The 15,341-nt window shown below is 41.6% G+C and overlaps 1 protein-coding gene across 1 annotated transcript in view; it reads right to left on the bottom strand.

The window, feature by feature from the left end:
* AMFR (autocrine motility factor receptor) overlaps positions 1 to 15,341 on the bottom strand; it is a 45,727-nt gene that overhangs the window by 7,557 nt on the left and 22,829 nt on the right. The window contains exons 8-12 of the mRNA XM_061593799.1: positions 10,056 to 10,166; positions 8,302 to 8,492; positions 6,207 to 6,310; positions 2,495 to 2,629; positions 1,047 to 1,130 (exon numbers count right to left, since the gene is read on the bottom strand). Coding sequence (XP_061449783.1) covers positions 1,047 to 1,130; positions 2,495 to 2,629; positions 6,207 to 6,310; positions 8,302 to 8,492; positions 10,056 to 10,166 — 625 coding nt within the window. The remainder of the gene's footprint in view (positions 1 to 1,046; positions 1,131 to 2,494; positions 2,630 to 6,206; positions 6,311 to 8,301; positions 8,493 to 10,055; positions 10,167 to 15,341) is intronic.

Raw genomic sequence — 15,341 nt, 5'->3', positions numbered from 1 at the left:
TAGGTTAAAATTAACTTACCTTATGAGGAATCATTCTGAACTACATACACACCCATTTATTGAGAACTATTTGTAATGTATTGGAACAATATGTCCTTATGTCTTCCCTACGTTTAACTAATTTATGCCTTATTTTAGTAAGCCTTTCTGGGAGCTTTTTTTGCTAAAGAGTGGGGTAAAAATTGTGGGTTGAATCTAATGAAATCACCACATGAGCAAAGTAACATCCCCTCAGGCAAGAGTACTTCCCCTCCTCTCCTCCCCCCAGTAACCTACTCTGGATAGTTGGGGGAATTTCCAGAGCAGATTTGGAGGAGATAGGTGGGGTGTGCAGGTAAAGTTCCACTGTGCAAGCAGAAGCCATTGTGCAAATGCCATGACTTTGTTAGATATAACCAGCTTTCAATAAATAACTTTCTTCTGTGTTTTTAAAATTTTGTACTAAATTAATATTTTTTAGAAAAATAAATAAATGAGGAAGAAACAGAAGCTTGAAAAGCTCAAATCCTCTTTATGGCTAATACAGCACCATCTGAGGAACAATGGCCTACATGTATCCCCTTTAACAGCCAATAGCTTAATCCAGGGACAGGCAACATGGTGCCCTCCAGATGTGGCTGGACTACAACTTCCATTTTTCCTTACCACCGGCCATGCTGGCTGGGGCTGATGGGAGTTACAGTTCAGCATCATTTGGAGGGCACCATGTTGGCTACACCTGGCTTAATTGCTCAAGAAGTTCTCCTACTGGGAGAAAGGGCGGGATATAAATCTAATAAATAAATAAAATTACAAGAAAACTATTCTCTTCTCTGTAGATCTCTTGAGCCCTTCTCCATCAAAGCACAAGAGAAATACAATTAAGAACCCATGCAGGCAGTCCCAGAAAACATAATTATGTTTACAGCGGCAGCCTGCTTCTACTTTTAAGCCAGAAGTTCTCTGTAACCAAATCTCCAAATATGTATCACGAGATCTTATGAGGACATTTAACTATCCAATTTTCTTCTGCTATAATACACCTCTTTTTCTTTTGCCAAGTTTACCTGAGTAACCTCTTCAGTGTCCTCCTGATCAGTGTTGTGTCTTTCCAGGGGACTGTTCAACGCAGGTCTGATGCTATCTGAACGCTGTAAGCATAAACAAAACTGACACAACTGATGTGTATTGCAAAAAAGGTCCCACACTTTTTTTTAAAACAGTAATTGATTCTGTAGGATGAGTGATGGAGCAATGTTCAAAACCTTGCTGTCACAGAGGCTTACTGTGTAAACCTCTTTCATCCACAGGTTTACTATTAAAATGCAGTACAAAACGTCAATAGGTTCAAATAAATGTGTTTTTATACATGAATTCATGGAAAACTTAATGGAACATTGTAACTTCAGCATTTGCAAGCTTTGATCTTGTTCAAGAATTCTGTAATGTTCCATTTTATGTCATGTTGATTTACTTTGAATAATTTAGTATGATTTGTACAAAAAATAAATTAGTATTAGTACAAAAAATAAATAAATAATGTAGCGCAAACAATTATTTTTATCGCTGCATGCACTGTTTTTAATTGTATGAGTATCTTTTTGTAACCCATCCTGGGACATTATGGTGGAGGGCAGGTAAGAAATCTTATAAATAAATGAAAACTAAATAAATACAGAAAAACCATCAAAAACCACACTTCATTTAAAATCCTATCAATAAAACTAAAATATACCAATCCATAAAATCATCTTATTTTCAACAGGCTATCCTGTGGGTATCTTAACAACTAGGGTTCCATATTTTTTGTTGTTGACAACACATCACTATCCAATTTGTTAATAGCTGCTATCTTAACTCAAGTTCTCATCCATGAAATGGGAACAAGCCACAAGCTACTTTTTGCATGGCTTTTGACTTAAGGATGGTTTGCATATTAAAAGTGGTACAGAAAAGGTATGGTCCATTCAAGATGGATGAGTTCGTGAAACGACAAGAGACCACAGCTTGAGAAAAGAAGACACAAAGATGCATTTTTATCCATTCTTCCTCAGTGACAAAATAATCACATGTAACCCTCAAACATAACCAACATGCAGAGGCTGCAATAAAGAAGCTTTTACAGTAGACAAAAGTTTTGTTTTTTAAAAAATATATTCCATATGGTTGCTGAGAAGTTGAAAACTGGACAGAGCAAACTTAAAAACAAGAATCCTCCTGCGGCACCTTAAAATTGTGACATACGCTGGTCAGTTTTTAAAATACCACAAGACTGTTGTTTTTTGCCTACAAGAGACCTCTTGGTAATATTAAAACATTGCAGAGAGATAAACAGCAATATAAAATCAGGTCACAATCATTATGTCCATAGATCAATATTGCTCAAGGTAACATGGGCAAAAACCTTCATGTCAGGGTACCAATTTCAGAATGTTAATGATGCAGAGCAAATGCAGCATGCCTGCTGCTGATGGGATGGCACTAGAAATATGCTGACATGTGTGGTTTGACCAACCTGTGTCGGGAAAGGCACTTGGATTCGCCCCTCTAAAATGTTGTCCGTCGTAATTTCCACAGAACGTGTCAGCTGCAGATCCTGCAGAATCAGGTGGTATGGAACCTGAGGAAACATTTCCTGAATCTGGTGTGCCTAAAAAAACCAAAGGCTTACACTGTTATATCTGGCGATCCAACTGTGGCACGCTTTATAAAAACACGTAAGTAAACAAAACCTTAAAAATCCCAAAAGGTCAGGCTTTCACAACTAGAGCACAAAAGCATCCACAACAGTGGCTTCTTTCTAATGGCAGTCATTCATGCGCATTGATCACCTAAATTAATCTCAGTTTATTAAACTAACAAGGGTGTGTTTAAAACTAGGAGCCCTTACATTTATTTGTGTGTGTGCTTCCAGGCAAGCCTTGATACAAAATCCAACCTGACTATTTGCTACAGTTTAGCTGTTTTGGCTTGAGGCTCCAAGAAGCTGAGTCTGCCTTTTAGCTCTTGCCTCTGTGGAATCCAAGGGACATCCATTTAATTTAAAGTTTGGATTTCCCTTGGCCCAAACTGGTGGACAGAAGGGGTTGTGGCAGCGTCACCTACCTTACAGGGTTGGTTTCGGTTGTTTTTCAGCCCTGGTAAAATCAGCAACTGAGGGTGCCTTACAACAGCTGCGGTTTCCAGGCTTTGGGACCCAGTGATCGTGACAGGCTGGCCTTTATTTAACAGTAACAAAAAGAGGGGGGAACCCTCAAAGCGCCAAGCCAGTGAAAAAAACAGCAGTAGAAACAGGAATGTTTTTAATAACTCCTGTTTCTACTGTTTTTTTCACTGGCCTGGTACTTTAACGGTTCCCCTCTCTTTTTGTTACTGTTGTTTCTGGGTGCCTCCCCCCTCGCTTCCTTGTTTGCCTTTCTTTATTTACTCATCATCCTAAAAATAACATCATTTTATGCCAACAAAACAGAATTGAGTGCATAACTACCATCTGGTCAAGAATAGCAAGCAAATTTGCCTTCAATAAACTCTTTCCAGGCATTTTTTTAGAGCCTGACAAATGATGAAGTACTCAAAAACTGGAAGTCTCTTGATGCATATTTAGCCATGGAATTTTGTATTGGAATATGTGAACTTGTAGAGAAATTATGAACTACCATCATTTATCAGCACTTGCATAGCACTCAATGTACATTTTGCTGCCTGTGTGAAGGCAGTCATGACGATAACAGGAAAAAAATTTAGTTGACAACAAAAAACTAAAGGAATCGATTTGCAAGACACATATCATTTGACAGGCAAGGCTGAAATTACTTTGCATATTGTACAATACTCTAGCCGTCAGCATTTCAAGTATGCATTTGAAATAATGAAACAGAAAGCCTATTTGTAGCAACGTAGAGACATGGGGTAAACTGCAGCACACAAATGGCTCTCTGACTGAAGGCTGCTGGCTCAGGAAGCAATTAAGGGCATCCTTGACATCAATGGGTTGGAAGCCCAGACTCCCCCTTTCAGCAGATTACAAAGGAACCCATCTATTTCGCCAAATATGTCGGTTCCATCTGAATTTAACACTAGACCAGAAAAAGGGAACCTTTTTCAGCTTTGAGGCCACATTCCCTTCTAGGAAACCCTTCGAGGACCACATACCACTGGTGGGCAGGGCCAGGAGCAAAAGTGGGTGGAGCAACAAATGTTGATTTATTCACATATCCCTCTTTGTCCTCCATCTAGGCCAGCCTTCCCCAACCAGTGTGCCTCCAGATGTTGTTGGACCACAATTCCCATCTTTCCTGACCATTGGCAATGCTGGCCGAGGCTGATGGGAGTTGTGGTCCAACAACATCTTGAGGCACACTGGTTGGGAAAGGCTGATCTAGGCAATCAAGAAGAATTATCAGAGTTCAAAGACACATTTCAGATAGGCGAAAACACTCAAAGAAGGGTGCAAAGCAAGGCAGGTGAGGGGTGTGGCTTGGAGAGAAGAAGTGCAACTATTGAGGGGGTGTGGCCTAGGGAGAGTTCCAAGGGCTAGACCAGCCTTTCCCAACCAGTGTGCCTCCAGATGTTGTTAGACCACAACTCCCATCTTCCTGACCATTTGGCAATGCTGGCTGAGGCTGATGGGAGTTGTGGTCCAACAACATCTGGAGGCACACTGGTTGGGAAAGGCTGGGCTAGACAGAGAGGCCTGGAGGGCTGTATTTGGCTCCTGGGCCTGAGGTTCCGCACCCCTGCACTAGACCCATCAATTCAGTTCCATCAGATACTGAAACTGGAAATATTAGATGCATCTTTCCTGCAGTTTTGGCAATTATTGCCTGCACAGCCCTCCACTCTTGCTATTCACTGAATTCTGTACCTGTAAGTACTAAGTAAGAGGGAACATGGTTGATGCTGTGGCATGGAGCAAGTGGTTGTACCCAATGTACCCTTTGTAAAGACTTGGGCTTTGTAGCCCTGATAAGAGTTCCATAATTTATATGGACTGTGATGACGCCCTCAGGCCTTGCCTTTGACTTCTCTGGATCTACACTGTCTTTTGTCCATGTGCACTGTTCCAAATTTACCTTCCGTTTTATAGTATGCAATTAATAATTTATAATGAGATACTTATACCACAAAGCAACAACCAGAGATTTAACTTTTATCTGGTAAAAAAAGAGATCTAAATTTAACAGCATGATTAGTTTTATCTAAGACTCAGATAACTTCCACTCCTCTAGCCCAGGGATGGGGACACATTGAACCTCCAGACGCTGTTGGACTGAAGCTCCCCTCAGCCCAGCCCAGCCAGCAGAGCCCATAGACAGGGAAGATGGAAGTTATAGGTCAACACTATCTGGGGGGTTACATGCTCCCCCATCTTGTGGCACCACAGCTGAAGACACTCAAGGTCCTTCATTATTACTAGACTTTAATAAAAAAAGAAACCACCACCATGAATCAACACAGTACCAGCTGAACAAAGGAACGTTTTACACTTGTCAAAGCATTCAGCATATAAGCCTTTCTGAGCTCCTCAGCTGCCTGGGGCAGGATGGGATGCCAGGGAAAGGGCTTTTCAGTGGTGGCACCCTGACTTTGGAATGGTGTCCCAGAGAAGTTCACCTGCCAACTGAGGAACTTCTTATTTTCTCAGGCTTTTCACTCTGGTTGAACTATATTAACTGACTCATTTTGTGTTACCCTGCTTTATAGAACTACTGCTTTTAACTTTTTTACAAAAATGTTTTAATTGAATTGTATTTTTAATTATTTAATTAAGCCACCTTGATAATTGGACTGACGATCAGGGTATATATTCTAGCAATAAATAATTAAAGACATAAATAAGAACGCTACTCCAAAACAAAGCCTCTGTTTCTGGCATTTCTTGAACAACCCCTATCTTCAGCACAAAAGCCTGGCTGGCATTATCCCTTCACCTTGGCTGGCCCTTCCAGAATATGTATATGGTACTCCCCCTTTCTTCCTTCAAATCTCTCTTCTTCCACAACACCTTTGACCTAAACCCTTGGTCCCCATCCTCAATAAAAACTAGACCCATGCTGTAAATGAAACAGCATTTACTCATATTCATCCCTAATTACCTTTGCCTCTTCCTTTCCTTGTTTTTGCCCCTGGACTGTTTAGATTTTAAGTCCAATTATTCTTCACAGCACTATGATGATGCTACGTTAATGAATAAACACAGCAGTATACAAAATAATAATGGGGCTTACCATAGGATTGAGCTGAGAGTTGCTTGCCTGTGCGATACCAAGAATATTGGTGGTATGCATCACCTCCACTGAAAAGCTGGGCAGCCAGCTAGCGATGCGGGAGCCTGGAAAAGAGGAAGCAAACGGTGAGCCGCTTGAAAGGTGTTTCTGAGTAATTTGTAAGTTTATCCCTAATCGTCTATTGTGGGGTGTGGGGAACCCACTACAGCTTCCATCAGCCCCAACAAGCATGGCTAATGGGCAGGGATGGAAGTTGCGGCTTAGCGAAGGTTCCCTGCATCTGGTCTATACTTTATTACAGACATTTGCAAGGTGGATTCTACCCTACAAAAACACAGGAGCAGAGAAGAAAAGTAAGATTTACTACACTTACTGTAACTATCAGTGACTAATGTATAAGGTATGTTTGAAAACATGGGGCCTGTCCTGCTGAGATCTCAAGATGCCCGAGAGATGGCTGATTAAGGCTTTCATCTCTTAAGGGTGAGGCTTCAACACCTCCCTGCCAGCTCTCCATGGACTGGCAAGACTGAGAGCTATGTAGAGTAGTCAGAACTGAAGAATAAAAATATACAAATTTACATAATTGATCCCAGTCACAGAAGTCAACCTGGGCAGAGAATATGAATTTTTACATGGCATATACACAGGCCTGCTCACAGCCTGGCTAACATCAATACAGAAAGGTTGTCCATTTAAAACATTTTCTGTTGAATGGTTCCTTCATAATATACGATACAAGCTGTGAGGAACAAACTGTGCAGTCATAACAGCAAATCCTTCAACTGCAGTGTCAGACTGACTTCCTGCCAGCTTCACAATGGAGATGACAGACATGTAAGTCAACAAATCAGATACTGGCACAGCCGCCAGTCTAATCTCTGCCCCTATAAGCATGCTGCCCACATTTTTCATTGTTAAAAGCACTGCATGAATGTCCACCTATTTATCATTTGTTACCCTATTAATTGAAGAAAAAAGGGAAATGGATATATTGCTATGTATATTTTTAATGATTCCTCAAATCTTGCTTATTATTCCAAGGCTCAATATATGCTATGAGCATTTTAGCTGCTGTCGTCAATTCCATCCTCCTTTATATTTTCCTCTTTTGAAAAGCAACTGTTATATATGATTAATCATAATCTGCACCCCTGAAAGTTACAACAAAAATACAACTTTTAAAAAAATAATGCAAAACTGGTACAAAGACAGAGTGAATAAGTGTTCTTGGCAATGTAACAGGTAGTCAGCATACACACCTTGTGCTTCAAACTTATTAATTCATTAACACACACACACACAACACACACACAGAGACAGAGAGAGAAAGAGACCCTCCCTCCAACTTCCCCCTCCAGCAAAAAGGCTTTTTTAAGTCTAGTTGCAGCATGACGGCATTTTCAGCAGAGGGTTGTGGTGCACAAGGAAAGATTTAACCTTCCCTCCCCAGTTGTGTTCCCACCCTACAACCAACCACATTTAAACTGAGTACAGTTTGGTTGGGTTTACAAAAAAGTTTGGTGGGCATACTGTAAGGTGTATGTACTAGTGTATACCAGGTGAACTAGCGATGAAGGAAGTCTGACATTACTAAGCCCTTCACTTTTGCGTCTGTTCAGAAAGTGTAGGTGATTTTTTTTTAAAGTACATATGCCATCAACTAATCATCTTGGTTGACAGTTAAAAACCCTACTGATTTGAGAACACCTACTTAAACTTATGGAACAGCAAATGTGAATTGGCATTAAAAGAAGTGGGCAATTTTGAACACATGGTTTTATAATGGCTACCAAGACATTGTTGCAAAGCACATCAAGCAGAAAAGGTTTTTCTTGAAAGAAATTACAAAGCCTGTTCCTGTTAAACATAGGGACTCCCAGATTTTATCTAGTTATGGGTGGAAGCTGCCGCCAGGCTATGTAAAGTGGGCAGTGGTTGTTCAGAATGACATGCAAACCATCCAGAGGGGAAGCAGCAAAACATGGCATGTCTGTGTTCACCCATTCTCCAGAAAGAAGTTTCTCAAAACGAGCGCCCTGCTTCTCCAAAGATGTTCTAGCCATGTCAGCCAGTAAACAGCAAATAAACCAACCATCAAAATGGAAAAAGTGATTGTGCTGGTTCAGGTGAGGTCTGCCTTCAGCTACTGCCACAGGAGCCAAATTTTCATCCAGGTTCTCTCTTTGGTGATCCTCTCTGGTGTGATGGTTGTCAGTGATATTCAGGGACATTCTACAGGTGGGACAGGAAGTGTCTTGTTCAAGCCAGGAACGTAGGCATGAGCTAACAATAAAGAGAAATTTCAGTTAATTTCTTGGGGAGAAGTTCTAGAATGTTCTTGTGCTCTCAGAAGAAGAAACAAATCATGCAGTATTTTACCATAATCATTAAACAGATTGTACTAGACCATGCACACTGTATTATAGTCAAGAGTTACTACAGTATGTAAGACATGCTACTTATCACATTTATTCCCTCAACAACCTTGCAAAATGGGATAGGATTGCCCAAGGTCAAAATAAGTGAGCTCCCCTGGATATGGCTTTAACTAGGATTTTCCTCATATTATAACAAGCACACTGGCTGACTCTTAAGGTATAGTAGGTTGTATTCAACCAAGCCCTAATCAGATTAAACCCACAGAAATTAATTAACCTAAATTAGTTGTGTCCGTTGACTTCAATGGTAGGACTGCTGTCGAACGCCACCCTCTGTGACTTAAGACATCCAAAATGCATCTTGGTTCATTATCTAGTAGAGCCCAATAATGCTAAGCTGACCTCATGGAAAAGCAATGCTGCCTTTTTAGGTATGCGGAAAAGCAGTTCTGAAGGGGCGTGGCCCACACTTCTCAGAGGAACAGATGTGTCTGCTAGCAGTGGCTAATCGTCTTATTAGAGGATTCTTGAAACACTGACAAGTATTTATGGCACACCTTGCAATGAATTACCACAAATTGGTCCTTGGATTTTAACCTCCTCCAATTTGATACTGATGATAGCTTGGAGAACGGGCACACAAGTAGGAGAAGCTACTAAAAAGTGCCTACCAAAACCACACACCTAGTGAGGGATGTTTCAGATACTACATAAAACAAGTCCTGTTGGATAGTAATAAATGTCTATCCAGCCCAGCATCCTGTCTCCAAAAGTGTCAAGAAAGAGCTCACCAGAAGGGCATTAAGGCAACAGCCATCTCCTAGTGTTGACCCTTGCCCTCCTCCAACAACTGGCATTCAGGCAGCTTACTGTCTCAGAACCTGGCCAACAACCACTAATAGAGCTACCCTTCATGCCTTTCACTAATAAATCAGTTTTCCAAGTCATCTAATGCAGCAATCCTGACTTCACTTACCTGGGAGTAAACCCCATTTAATTCAATAGGACATACTTCTGAGTAGACATTCTTAGGATTACACAGTAAACCAGTGGCTATCACCATATTTTGTGGCAGTGAGTCTCAAAAGTTATATAGTAGGGTTTTTTAAAATATATATCTGACCTGACTCTACTACCAGTTCATTTCAGAAGAGCTAGACTGCACGACGAATGCTAGCTTTCGTTCTTTAAATTTGTGGAATCCTGGGTAAGTGTACAAAAATTCTGCCCAGTGACTTTTGTTAGAAGTCCATATTCCTGTGTCAGTGTCTATACTGGGTAGAGCCAGGGCAGGACAAGCAATTTCTCCATAACTGTAACAAGGAAAACCAGTAATATTGTTTATGGTTGAGATGTTTTGTAAAAATGGAAGACGAAAATTAAAGACTGGGTCTCAGACTCAACAATTAACTGCAGACAATTAGAGCACACAACTTATTCCACCCTGATTTGTTCCCCAGGTGCGTACTTATGGAAAAGATGTCCACAAGGGAGTTTACGTGCAGCCTGCATGGAGTCCCAGCAAATGGCACAGTCATCATTGTTGGCTGCTAGCTCCTCAGGAGTTGCCACTGCAAACCTAGGCAAAGAAAAGCAAAGGGGAATATCACACCATCAGCAAGGCTATTTATACATAAAGAATTCCAAATGGAAATCTATGTATCAGCTAAACTAAAACATCATCTGGGCCAAGATATCTACCTGAGACTCAAGGAGGATGCCATTTCAGTACATAGCTATTTACTTTGCAATTGGGGAGATTCAAAATATCTGTTCAGTCAATTCACCAAGGGTCTAATTCAGAGATAATGCCAGGCCACAGCTGGTCATTACACGAAAAGGCCCTGAGGAGCCTCAAATTCTCACACTGCCTCCTCCCAATTGATTTAAAATTAATTATGTATCGGGCAATTAATCATCTAAGATTAATTTTATCTGGTGACAGCCTTAAAAGAAATACTGGTAAGGAAAAACACAGTGAAGAGCCTATCCTTGTTATTACCATTTATATGCTGTTTTTGACCATTTAGTCTTATTTGAGGTGGCTGGAAACCTGAGGATCAACAAGTTTTTCTTACAAACCAGCTATGTAATTGTCACATTGCAAGGAAATTAAGGGTGGTATCCAACAACATATTACTCAGAATAGACTACCTGAAGTTAATGGACCACAGGGTGTGGCCAGCATGCCAAAAGTACGGTGGCTTAGAACCAGAGCTCCCTATATCCCAGGGGTTTAAGAGCACCAGGAGCTGACTCTATGCAACTGAGATCACTTTTACCTTGAGAGAAGTATAAAAGTAATGCAACCACCTTTCTGCTGGAAAAACGCAAAAATTCCTATGGTCAGTTTCAGCCATGAGCAATGCCAGAATCTGACAAAGCTGTCAGACAGGGATATTGGTGCATGGTGGCAGCAAAGCAACTAGAGGTAGGACATTGACAAGCTCTTTCACAGAGCCCGGTGAAACTATTACTTTGAAAAAAATCCACAAAATTCCCCACTCAAACTGTGCTGTGTCTTTGCTTCCATTGGAAACTATGCAAGAATTGGTCTCCCAACTCGCCGATATATTCCAAACAGCTAATGTAGCCATGGAAATAGGACACCACTGAACTTGAAACTAAGCCTGAGGAATACGCAAATTGCAACCACCAAAACAACATTCAGGTAAAAGGCATCTCTGAAAAATAGGAAAGGGTGGATGTAGCCTCCTTTATAGTTGCTTGGTCTAATGACTTAAATACTGGGACTCCTCTTGCAACAGAGAATGGGCACTGTGCCTTATTGCAGTGGCCTCTCTCAGAGGACCTGCCAAGGGACATCATACCGCTTTGAAAGGGTTGGTGTGAGAGACAGATTTTTCAAAGCCCTTCATAAACTTTGGGAGCTGAAATATGGCAAAAAGACGATTGAGCTACATATATTGTGAAAGCAAAAGCAGTATCAATGAGTACTCTACAGAGAAAACAGAAAACCGTAACACAAAATGGGTGTCCACAACTGTGGACAGAGTCCAAACACAGAGGAGCTCCCAACAGGTGGGAGTGCCAAGATGCAGCAGCTGCGCCACCTCACACCGAAATTGGGTGTGTCGGGTTGCTGAGGTCGCATGAAGTCATTATGGACCACTTCCGCACGGGGGCAAAGTGAAACTGCATACAAAAACCAGGAGGATTGAGAGATACTATATCAGATAATACGACTTTTGAGCTCTCCTGATCCTCCTGGTTTTTACATGCAGTTTTCACACACTAGCCTTGCTGGCATTTATCACAGTGTCCAATGTTTTATCAATGTCTAACTACACAGCTACTCAAGCTCTCTCACATCCTCTCTCACTGCAATCCCATTTAAAGAGGGCAAGTTGAAACAGCCTGTGTTTTTCCTCCAAGAGACACATCAACATAAATGTTCTCAATTCAGGCTGCTCAAGGGAGGCTGGCTGGGTTAACAGGTCTATGAAGCAGTCATGTCAAAGTCGAGAGGAGTGGCAATTGTGACTGCAAGGAAATGCCCGCTCGTTATCCAAGACATTCTCTCCGATCCTGGTGGCCAGTTTGCATTTGTTAACAGTACACTTCATGGTGAGCCTTTTACCCTGATTCATATACTTCCACAATATGGGTCAATATCCATTTCTGAAAGATACACTAGTCTCCCTACAGGCTTTCACAGACAGAATATATTGGGTGGAGACCTCAATGACTGTCTGAATGACTTCTTGGACAGGAGTCAAGGTTCTCTCATGCGCTCATCTTCAATCTTCGACATCACACCTGGCTGACCTCATTGATCAGCACAATCTGCTAAACGTATGGAGAGACCTTAATCCCTTGGGGAGAGAATTCACTTTATACTCTAATCGTTTTAAGTCCCACTCATGCTTAGATTACATTTTCATGTTTAAAGACCTCAGACCCATAGTGCTGGATACGGGGGTGGGAATTATTACCGTATCGGACCATGTACCTGCCGCTGTGACCTTTGCTCTAGATTGCTCCTGCCCAGGCATTGGCCAATGGAGCTTTAATTCTGGCTTGCTGACTAATATGGTGGCCTCTGAGAACTTAAAGAAGGCAATTGGCTTTTTCTTCTTGGAAAACACATCCCCCGATGTGGAACCTCCAACTGTTATAGGATGCCATGAAAACCATATTGACGGGCCATTGTACTGGAGAGGCAAGCAGACTTCAGAAAGAGCAAGACAGGGCAACAAGTGGCATCCTGGCTCTTGAAGCCAAATATAAATGCACAGGTAGCTCCAAGGGTTTCCAGCTGCTCCAAGAGAAGCACAGTGAGCTGCAATATTTGGAAGCCAATAGGATTCATATTGCATTGGCTCATCTTAGGAAAAGATATTAGGAATTTAGGGACAAGGGTTCTAAATGCCCACGCGGTTTAGAAGTAACACAATAGGAATCTTATACCTGGAATGCTGGAAAGAGAGAAGAAAGATTTATTTTGACACTGCAGGCATTAATCAAGAGTTTGGGGACTTTATATACTTCTGACAACCCAGAATTGCATCTCATAAGCAGTTATTTGGATGACATTACTGTTAAGACCCTGGCTAATGAACACAGAGCATACCTCAACAACCCCACAGAGGAGTCTGAGGTGGTAGATGCTATAAGAAATTTGAAACATGTTAAGTTTCTGGGCCCTGATGGCTTAACAGTTCATTTTACAAGGCATTCCAGGTGGAACTGACTCCGTGGTTGACTAAGTTATTTTAATAACATCTGAAGGGAGTCAGATACCCAGTACATGGAGGGAATAAAAAAAAACCTGCAGTCCTCCTTAAGCAAGGCAAGGACCCAACTTAGTGGGGATCCTACAGGCCAATCGCATTGATCAATCAGGACGCCAAACTGCTTTCTGCAATCTAAGTTAAAAAGCTACATCTGTTTATTAGCCTGGACCAAACTGGCTTCATTCTGAGAAGGAATACTGCAGAACTCTGTTTGGAGATCTCGCAATGTGATACAAGAAATTACCTCTAAGAAAATCCCTGCAGTGCTCCTGTCACTAGATGCCTTCAAGGCGTTTGATTGCACTGAATGTGGTTTCCTTAAAGCTCTGAAAAAATGGACATTTGCAGTGATTATTTTTACACCTTACTGACGAGTAGTATTGGGAATCGTTGGCCACAAACTACACTAACAGGTTTTGCTCCCTGGATGGTCACCTTATCAGAGAGACCAAACTAGGGCGGCCCTGCTTTTTGTGATAATAACAGAAGTCTTGGTGAACACAATCAAAGCCAACAATTATGTCATATGAACGAACAAACAGAGAGCAAACTTGTTTGCGGACAACATCCTTACAATGTTAGCTAACCCACATCAGGCAATCACTTCACCACAAGCTGAATTAGACCTCTTCCACAAGGTTGCTGGTCTTGAAATTAATTGTGCAAAATCTATGATCCTGGGCTTTAACATTTTTGAGGTGGTGCAACAATTACTTTACTCAGCTTCAGGTTTTACTCCTTGTTATGGGAGGTTTCAAGAAATGAGAAGAAGGCTAGGACTGGGGAGGGCAGCTGTGAGAGAACTAGAAAAGGTCCCCAAATGCAAAGATGTATCACCAAACTCCAAACTCAGGATCATTCAGACCATGGTATTCCTGATCTCTATGTATGGATGTGAAAGTTGGACAGTGAAAAAAGCGGATAAGAGAAAAATCAACTCATTTGAAATGTGGTGTTGGAGGAGAGCTTTGCACATACCATGGACTGTGAAAAAGACAAATAATTGGGTGTTAGAACAAATTAAACCAGAACTGTCATTAGAAGCTAAAATGATGAAACAGAGGTTATCATACTTTGGACACATCATGAGAAGACATGATTCACTAGAAAAGACAATAATGCTGGGGAAAACAGCAGGGTATAGAAAAAGAGGAAGGCCAAACAAGAGATGGGTTGATTCCATAAAGGAAGCCACAGACCTGAACTTACAAGATCTGAACTGGGTGGTTCATGACAGATGCTCTTGGAGGTCACTGATTCATAGGGTCGCCATAAGTCATAATCGACTTGGAGGCGCATAACAACAACAACTCGCACTCCTGTTGGCAGTGGCACAAATGCAGGTGGCACTTCATTGGAAATGCATAGCAGGCCTTTCACATTCAGCTGGCTATCATGGATGTAAGAACGTAAGAACTTAAGAAGAGCCTGCTGGATCAGGCCAGTGGCCCATCTAGTCCAGCATCCTGTTCTCACAGTGGCCAACCAGGTGCCTGGGGGAAGCCTGCAAGCAGGACCCGAGTGCAAGAACACTCTCCCCTCCTGAGGCTTCCGGCAACTGGTTTTCAGAAGCATACTGCCTCTGACTAGTAGCCATTGATAGCCTTGTCCTCCATGAATTTGTCTAATCTTCTTTTAAAGCCATCCAAGCTGGTGACCATTACTGCGTCTTGTGGGAGCGAATTCCATAGTTTAACTATGCGCTGAGTAAAGAAGTACTTCCTTTTGTCTGTCCTGAATCTTCCAACATTCAGCTTCTTTGAATGTCCACGAGTTCTAGTATTATGAGAGAGGGAGAAGAACTTTTCTCTATCCACTTTCTCAATGCCATGCATAATTTTATACACTTCTATCATGTCTCCTCTGACCCGCCATTGTACTTTCAGATTGCCTCACCCAATATGCAAGGCGACCCAAGGCACCTTGAAAAAGGATCACTTTGATAAAATTTGGTATCCATTCCTTTGTTACATTAATAAGAACCTGCACATTTTCCC

Source organism: Rhineura floridana, chromosome 13 (genome assembly GCF_030035675.1).
Source record: "Rhineura floridana isolate rRhiFlo1 chromosome 13, rRhiFlo1.hap2, whole genome shotgun sequence".
Lineage (NCBI taxonomy): Eukaryota > Metazoa > Chordata > Lepidosauria > Squamata > Rhineuridae > Rhineura > Rhineura floridana.
This window is presented reverse-complemented; position numbering and strand designations above follow the sequence as displayed.